This window comes from Pestalotiopsis fici (genome assembly GCF_000516985.1).
Source record: "Pestalotiopsis fici W106-1 unplaced genomic scaffold PFICI_Scf_12, whole genome shotgun sequence".
Lineage (NCBI taxonomy): Eukaryota > Fungi > Ascomycota > Sordariomycetes > Amphisphaeriales > Sporocadaceae > Pestalotiopsis > Pestalotiopsis fici.
Window position 1 is genome coordinate 1324260 of NW_006917102.1, and position 9464 is coordinate 1333723.

Genomic DNA, 9464 nt, shown 5'->3' on the forward strand with positions numbered 1-9464 from the left:
AATGCACATACCCGTATGGACTGATTAGCTGTCTTCATACGAATGGTAGCAACTGGCGCTTCAATCATTACAGCTGTCTCAAACTTCCAAGCAAAACAGAATCATCAATAGCAAATGTATGTTTGATGGTTGTTCTTCTTGTCAGGGGATCTGCATCAGCTACTGTAGGCACGACGGCTTATGGGAAAGCTAGACTGCATGCTTCCATTGAACGGAAGGCGGTGAAAAAGAGAGCATGTGTGTGATGGTTGGAATTATGCCATAAGACTAGGTAGAGTATTATTATTACTTCCCGTTTGCCGCGATTGGATACAAAGCAAGCAGGCTGTCTACACAGTACTGTCGGATCATCAAACGCGCGTTGTAAATAGGGCTTGTGTTCATATTGATGTTGTAATAAGGCAGCGAACTGTGTACTGTATGTATGTGTATGCATCTTTCCCCCTTCTTGCAATTTGGAGCCTTTTCCAGGGTTCCAGTTCGGGTGCAACACTGAAGTTCAATTAAGTAGCTGAATGCGTGCCATCCATGTTGTCATCCCTGGGGTTGTAGGGACAACACGATGCTGAGTCCTGACCAGTAGCAGATAAGATGCTGGCTGTGATCGATTCCCGGACCTTTCCCCTGCTTGTCCCCGTCAAATAGTTACTGTGTACATTGACGTCCCCAGAACCTCCGTAAGTAGACTTGGGAAAAGCCCGAAAGAGTGACGTTGGGCTTATTTTGTGAATAATTCCGCAGACTTGCCAAGTCACTATATGCCGCAGGTAATTGAGTGCGAGCTAGAGCATGATACCATGTACGTACTCTGTACACTACTGTACTTTCCCGCAATCGTCTGAATATGTTTGCGCGCAAAACGGAGACAGGTGGTACAATATGCCTGTTCCCTCTAACACAGCTTTCAGCGTGTTGATTCGTGACAGCGCACAACGGTATAATCCACGGCACTGACTCTCACGACATGGCGGCAACAATGACAGCTGAAGCGCCAACTCTTAACACTTATTAGGTGGCCTATGCGCCCTCGGCTATCCCCCTCCACTGTCATCGTCGACAAGTTGCCGCCATTCCCAGGTCTCCACTCCTGATTACGCGCTCAAGCAGTGGTGGTGGTAGTACTCTGATTTGACAAAGTGGACAGAGATCTCGCCCATCCATCGGCATGATGCAAGATGTGACGCGCAACTTTGGTCCCTTGCAGCACTGGTGGTCTAGTCAGATAATTTTCTTCCCCCAGTGTTACACTCTTCTTCTGCCGAAAGAGCTGGTGCGGCTTTTTGCTACCTTGGTAGCGGTGGTTCATATAAACTTTGGATGATTATTACCGTCAATAGCAGAACCGAGAGTGTGCTCGGACTTCGTTGTAACGTGGAAAAGTTGAGCGGTCCTGGAGCCATGGCAACGGGTCGCTAGGGACACGAGGAAAGAAAACAACATCCCTCATCTGCTGTAGGATTTATGCGCCCATGTCGCAGGTTTCATGGGGCAATGGAGTGCAGATGAGGTCGGCTCCGTAGGAGACTCCCTGGCTCCTGCTCCTGCAGAATAAGTTGCGGCCGCTATCTCATTAGCCGCCAATTACCCTGGAGGATCTTTGTTGTGTGATGATTTCTTCTTCTTTCCTCTTTTGCGCCAATTCATCGACTCTTGTTGAACTAGATATCGTACCGCATGGAAAGAACTCAAGATGGAACACAGGCGCAAGCATGATCTGGTGGTTACATGATTCCTGATCCTAGCGCATGACACCAAAGTCATGGCACACAGCGTCCGTCATAATGGAGAGCAAACTTACTTTTTATTTTGTAGTCCAGAGGCTGTGGACCCGAGTTTCCTTGCCGTACACACGTAGGGATATTCTTATTGCTATTAGCGTACAGTAGTAGCCGTGGGTATGTTTTGTGCCCGGTATTAATGTGGAAGAGATCGACGCGAGGAGACAGGCCGTACAACATTGGAGCATATGCTTCATCACCACTGTAATAAGACCTCAGTCCGGCTAGGGCCCTTGGGGGCTCAGGTAAGGTTGTCTCCTCCTGGCTGTGCGAGAGGAAACTTGGACCACTCGCTGCCATATTTGTGTGGGCGGAGGCGATCTGCCTCCACGATCCGCCAACCCCTGCTGCCGATATGCCGCCGGAGGTCTGAAGTTTCGAAATGTGATCCGGAATAATGTGCACTGACTTTAGCTGGGTATTGTATCCATAGTCCGGATACGTATTGTCACATTGAATAGGTATATCTAGCGAGGTATAATAGAGCCCTGAATAGTAGTTGCACCTGAATTGTTCGCTTGCCTTGGTAAGACTTTTGGGGCCAAGTTAAGTGTTCGGTAGCAGACGAATGACGGTTCAGTGTTGTTGAACTGGCGCTAATTGTCAGATTAGGCTTATTGAGGCAAGGAAGTTGACGCACGGCGCAGTTCGCGGGGAGACGGGCAGGGGGTGCAATGCCTGCCTCTGATTCCTACTTTACATTACACACAAGAAGAACTGAAGCGACATTCCGTAATGCTTGCTAATAATTGCCTATTACCATCTATGTACTGTATTCATATGCCTGCCGACCGTCTACCAGGTGCTTGCCTGCCAGGTGGTTTGTTTTGCTAAAAAAAAAAAAAAAAAAAAAAAGCCATGGACATAATTGTGGCGTTTGTGCAGTGGGTGAATGCTGTTTTATCTGGTGACAAGTGTCGACATGTATCGAATAGAGGAATGTCGGAAATTTGAGAGACAAGACAACCCTCATTATTGCCCCGAGTTGTCGGGACATTGAGAAGTAAAAGAAGAAATCCAAATCAAGGCAGAGAAATCTACTAGTGGGTGTAGGAAGCCCGCCTGGGTCGTTTTCGCTTCGAGCCTCACACCTTACCAACCCAGCCCGCGTGGAGACATCTGAGCCCTGGCAGTCCACCGTGCCATTCCTGAGAAAAGAAAGCATGGTCCACTAGTAGCAAGCAGCTTCACAGTTGTGCGGCACCCGGGAGAATGAACAACGAGCCTTGGACCTGTCTGTGGCCACAATAGTTGCCAGGGCGTATCGGTCCGTGGCTTTTACTTGCTTTAGAATACGTAGCTGCTCCGTGTTCATCCCGTTGGTAGCATGTAACTAGGTATGTGATGAGAGAGCGACACGGACACACTATCCGATGGTAAGATCTCCTATCAAGCCCCGATCCCATTCATCGTGACATTGCCGAAGCCTTGATAGCCAAGACCCAGTCTTTTCCGGGGCGGTCTCTTGTGGACCGGGCGCAGCGCGGTCTGACCTGGCTTCGCTCCTTCATTCCATGGACAATCGCACATGTTCTCTTCGAACCCGTTGGAACTGGTTTTTCTACTACAAGGCGTCAGCGGTTGAGCGCGGACTACCCAGTGGCCTGTTGCTCAAATGGACTGGTCTGCTTGCGACTAGCACATCGCACAAGAGGAGTCATCAGGAATAAACAAGCACCCGACGCGTGCCAGCCCTATCTATTCATCTAGCTGTCTACCTACGTAATGTGGCTACGGTAGTGGAAGAAGGAAAAGAAAGACGGAGAAAAAACAGCGAAATCAATCCTACGGTATTCCGTGCAGCGCCTGGCGGACGAATATGGTCGCCGCCCCGTGCAGGGCCTCGGATGGATATTCGGCAGGGACCAATCAATGCACGTGCAGAACAAGCAACAAAATGCACAGTACTCTGTAGAGACGAGGGAAGGGAGGAGGGTGAAAAGAAAAGGTGGAACATTTCCTCCCAGGGACAAAGAAAGAAAAAAAGGCCTTGTTGGAAGCTGGGCAATAACAAGCAGCGCTTCTGCTTACCTTAATTCCAGGGTAAGCCCGTAGCTCGTACCTTTTGCAGACTCCAGCTCCGCCCGCTGTAGGGCCAGGCTTAACACACAGCAACCTCAGTGGTCCAACCTATATGCACCCAGGCAGGTACATTAATTGTTATGTGATTCCGGCTGCAATGCGCTGCAGCGCAATTACCACACGGCGCGGCCAGCAAAGCGCTCCAGTCCCCCTCTTGAATGGAGATCTGAGATGGCGATCCCGCTTTCGTACATACCATTGTGGGCATACCGGTAAGTCATTGATCTACGTATGTAAGTAGTGGGCAAGGTGGGAGAGATGCGACGAGTGTGTATGGAACAGTTGTGTTGAGAAAGTGTGGATCTGACAGTACCATAGGCCAAGGAAGGTAGATACGTAGTAGATGGATCAATTGATGTTTATGCCCGCCCACCTAGCAGAGTGGCATGATCTCCATGGCATTACGGATCCCCATGGTAGTTGGCCGAGACCCACGCAACTCTTCTTTACACTAGTTTGGGGAATCGTACGCTGGCTGTCGATGCGTCTATGATACACACCTTATTAACCTACGTAGTAAAGTTCCCAGGATGGACGGGGGTACGTAGATACATTTTACCTGGTAGCTTGGGCTCTGTGCTTTCCACGGAATAGACCACACTAGTATGCAAATTACACTACCGGTACACTATTCTAATTGATCAATGCTTGCGACCGCTCGACCAGTGACTCGCTCGCTACCTCGCATCACATTACATACCATAGAGCCAAGCAGGTACTACTCGCTGGCTCGCTACTAATACTACAACATTGACTACCTACTGCTGGGCCACCCGGAGTATGTAGGTACCTACATTATTACTCCAGTCTTTCATGCCTGCAAAGCATCCATCCCCCTGGCCGCCGCTTCCCGTCCAAAAAAGCCAGTCCAGAACCTTGCCTTTCCAATGGTAGTAGTACACTACATACTACTGTGGCTTCCTTTTCTCACTCACGGGCTGAGGTTTCTTTCTCCAGACATTCTCACCAGCTCGACTACGCTTCTCCTCTATTGTAGTAATTTTGGCCGTTTCGACTAGCTGCTCCCGTTTCGGACCCTCCAAAGGCAGTTTATTCTTCACCTCTTTCCTCTTCTCTCGACCTTCGTCTGAAGTGGACTTATTTGCCCAGCTAGCCCAGAGTCACGACGACTGCCCGCCCATTGGTCCACGTCCGGACGCGAGCATCGAAACACGCTCTGCACTTCGATGCACCTAGGTGTGGACTCGGAGAAGTTGCAGCAGTCACTTGATCCCGTGGACTTGTGCAGGTTCAATTGAAATCTTACGGAGGGCCCAAAGAAACGAAAAAGTATCGCTATCTTGTATCTTGTCTCTTGAAAGACTGCGCACCGCTTGGGACATTGGACAGACAGCCCAACGCCCGAAAAAAAAAACGCCCACACCAACCGTCGCTGGCGCGCACGCAACCTTGACCACCACACGCACTCGCCAAAACATCCGCCTGGCACACTTCGACTGGCATTCCTCGGGCTCAACAACAGAGGAACTGCGATGCCTTGACGAACAATGGTTACGAGAACGACAGAGAGTGCCGCTTCTTCCTTTTGCCTCGTCCTCGCAGGCTCCCCTTCCTGGCAGTAAGACCCGATCATCCTGCAACATGCAGACAGTCCCCAGTGTAAGTGCCCCCTTCAGCGGCCGAGCGTACTTCCATACCTGGTTCAATGTTCGCAATCGCTGCTGCATCCCATGTCCATGGATTTACCATATTGCCTCCGGCTTGTTCCTCTTATTTTGAGAATCACGTTACTTCTTGTTTCTAAACATCCTACTGCCTTTTTATTTCTTCCTTGAGACTTCTTGTTTCATCTACACAACAAATCATCCGTGGTCCACCCACTCCCCGCGTCCACACCCCGGTTACTGACTTGCACCACCACCACCACAGCTTATCGGTACTGGCACTGCTGTTGCCGCAGCTGCGACGGGCGTTGTATTCGGTCAACTCGTCGAAGGACAAATTCCTCCGCCGCCCCCTCATACGACACCGATTAGAAATAATTACGCGATTGCTGAAGCAGAGCTGAACATAAGCGCATATTCATCGCGACCCGGCACCAGAGACTCGGCCGCCGCTGTCGCAGACATCTTTAGTCCACCCCTCTCAGCCCAGTTCGAGAATACAACAAATCCCACGCGCATGCCCCGTCGCATGTCACAAACGCAGATCACATCGCCAAAGGCCTCAAATTGGCGATATACATCTGCGAAGCAAGGCGACGTGAATGTTGTGCCTACTGCCGAGGACGTGCGCAACTCTTCCTCTTCGAATGGCTCGTGGATGAGAAGGCTTTCGATCCGTCCAATATCGCAGCACGAGAGCCTGCAATCCAGTATTGGTCCCGACTCCCAGTCCATGTTCTCGCATGGTTCAGCGGCACCAATTTTGTCACCAAACAGTATCACAGCACCTCAGCTGCCGCCTAATAAGCTCGTCAAAAGGTCGTCTACAGCAAATGGTACAAACCCAGGTTTACTAGATCGGCGGAGCGCAAGGTCACAGATGCCAACGTTACGGCGGCCAGCAACAAGTCATCAGAGATCTGCAACACTTCATCAACTAACCGTGGAGGCTGTTCAACCTGCCTCCAAGCTCCCGTCGGAGCAACCACAACAAACGAGACCAAGAGCGAAGACTTTGGCAGTACCAAAACTTGACTCTGGTGTTGAGATATCTACAAGCGAAGAACCTAGGTGGAAATCATTCTTCCATTCCAGAATTACCCGGCCAACCATCAAGTCGTCTACTAAGAAAAGCGACGCCAGTGCTAAGCTGGGTGCCAAGCGGCTGTGTGTAGAACAAACGGGATACGAAAGAGCGTACCTGATTACGCCTAGAGCTGTCATGACAATGCCGGTTGACGATGAGGCCTACGATGGCAGCCTGGAGGCAGATACGAGTGCAAATGCACAGGAGAGTCCTCAGGGCTCCAACAAGACCGATTCCCCTCTCAGTGGCACGCCTTCCAGGACACCGAAACGGTCTCTCTCGATACAATTGGGTTCATCATCAAATTGGATGCCAAGAAATGGAAGCATTCGCCGACGGAAACGCGGGGCCAAGACTGAAGCAACAGTCACAGACCAGCGTCACACATCGGATCCCGTGCCCGTGACCTCGAATGCTGCCCCAGATGAAACAGGTACGGGGGTTGTGAATCTGTCTAGCACATCAAGTAAGGTTGAGACAGATTTGACAGCCATTTTTCAACCACCCCACAGCAGGAAGAACACACCATCCCCTCTGCCGCCACTATCTAGACTTTCTAGCTTCCATGTTGATCTGAACCGTCTTGGCTCTTCCAACGGTCATGCCAAGTCAGATGACTTGGCCAATGCAAGTCTCGCTCCAACAAACAATGCAAGAGTTAACTCTAATGCATCCCACGCTCGTACCTCAACTGTTGGCAGCTCGGAGTACCACCGAGGATTTATGTCTGGGGAGGATGACGACACAACAGACACCCCTTTTGATTCTTTCCGCACTTCAATTTCAGCACGTCGAAAAACTCTGGATTCGCCCGTAGAATCCATGTTTGACGAGTCGCCACCGAGTACGTCAGGGATTTCCAAACAACCAAAGCGCCTTTCCATTCAAGAGATACTTGGGCCGTCATTCGATGGGGGCAACAAGATTATGGAAGAGGACGAAGGACTACCTACGCCTGTCCGTAGGGCTTACGGGGAGACAGAAGCCGCTTATCGACTCGCCAATTTCCACGATGATGAAGAGTCTCAGTACCCAGTCGGTCAATCGAGCCTCTCGTGGGCAAATCGGGACCTTGGACGGCTATCTCTAGATGACGACGATGATTTGGACTGGACGAAAGATGACCACGACGGAGTTTACAACCATCTATCGCCTCCAAGCTCCATGAATTCTAGAAGAGGGAGCCCACATCCTAGAACAGCGCTTACTTTGAACAACGGAAACAGCGCCCAGGATTCCTACGACGAAAGTCCCTACGAGCGGCCTAGAAGCAATATCTGGGATTGGCAAGAGCCTGTGTCTCTCGATAAGTACGAGGGCGTTGGTCTCCGACCCAAGACGGTTCACGGCAAACAGGAGCTGGACATGCGTGGTGGACGAACAGCAAGCCGAAGAGGCCCTGTACCAGTGCACATACGGAGCCAGAGCGTTCCCGTTGTTCCCGAGCCTATTGACAGTTCTATCTCAACCAAGTTTCGCACATGGGGCAAGAACGTTAGTGAGGAATGGGACGAAGATTTCGAGTTCGACGAAGCCCTTACTCCTGGCCTTGAAACGGACAAAAAGGCAGCAAATCGTCTGTCAGTTATCCGGGTGCCGTCCACAATTCAAGCAAACCAGCCAACCGTCAAGGCACATTCTGGTCAGATACGTGAATTGTCACTCCTGGTCAATGACCTGAAGCGATTATGTCGCTTAGGTCGTGACATGAATATGATGAGTGGCTCTTCGCTGGAGCTGTGGCATGATGCAGAAGGCATCATTGCTCTGTGCGACGATGGCCCCGGCAACGATCCATCTGGCGCCTCGCCACAAACTCCAGACTCAGACTTGAGTGACCTAGACTCGGGGCTAAGTGATCTGGATCTGGACCTCAGCGATGAGCGCTTTGTGGACGAGGGCTTTGACGGCTCTGTTTTGGATCTTGCAGAAGGCCTGGGTAAAGTCACTGGGCAAATGAAGACAGCAGTAGTGAAAGAACGCCCTCAGAACAGACGCCGCTCTGTGTTCTCACCTGAGGACGATATCTTTGGCGGTTGGCTGCAAACTGACAATAATGCGCCCTCGGAACACCCGATCACGCCCTATGGAGAGCCCGTGCGTACTCGTCCCAAACCTGTAACCTTCGATTCTCTGGTGGAGTCTATGCATCTGTGGAAGAAACAGCCGACAGAAATCGACGATGAGGCTGGAACTGTCAATGGAGACGTCGATGAACAAGTCAAGCAGAAGACCAAAAAGGCGGCCAATAGCAAGGACAAGCAAGGCGAAAAGAAGACCCACTACTTTGACACCACTAGCTTAAGGGATCTGGTTAAGCGTGCCGGCGAATTGAGGGATTCTCTCTCAGATCTGGTCCGCAAGGAAGATCACATTACGAGCAGTCCGATTCGGACTCCACGACGCGACAAGGTTAGAAACGAGGACGGAAGTCCTGCTTTCACGAGAGTATTTGAGGAACCCTCGTCAACACCTTCGCGCCCGCTTCCTCACAGCCGGAGCACCAACTCAATCCTCACAACTAGTTCGATGACTAGCTCGCCATCTACTGGAATGAACCGGCGCATTCAGATGATGACTGCGGCCCACTGAAATAACTTCGTCTGCGATGAGAATTGCACCGATTCATCGAAGGTCCGATCACTTTTTTCGGCAGCCACGTTACATTCAAGCTCTGCATTTGTACCGAAATCTTTTTTTCCTGACTTGGTCGTAATGAGAGCATTCGACCAGTCAATCGAGCAAAGTTGTGATTCATCTTCACTCCACTGCACAGTCTGCACGACCTGTTCTGATTCTCGTTACGAAAGAGAAATTACTAGAGGGCACGAATGACGAGCTTATTATGTTGTCATGTCATTCTTCCTTACTCGAAGACCATATACACGAAGT

The 9464-nt window shown here is 50.7% G+C and overlaps 1 protein-coding gene across 1 annotated transcript; it reads left to right on the forward strand.

The window, feature by feature from the left end:
• Positions 1-5462: 5462 nt before the first annotated feature.
• On the forward strand, positions 5463-9164 carry PFICI_14161 (uncharacterized protein; the record flags this gene model as incomplete). The annotated part of the gene is made up of 2 exons (XM_007842742.1): positions 5463-5480; positions 5751-9164. 2 exons carry the CDS (start codon positions 5463-5465, stop codon positions 9162-9164), a joined length of 3432 nt encoding a protein of 1143 aa, XP_007840933.1.
• Between the last annotated feature and the right edge of the window lie 300 nt (positions 9165-9464).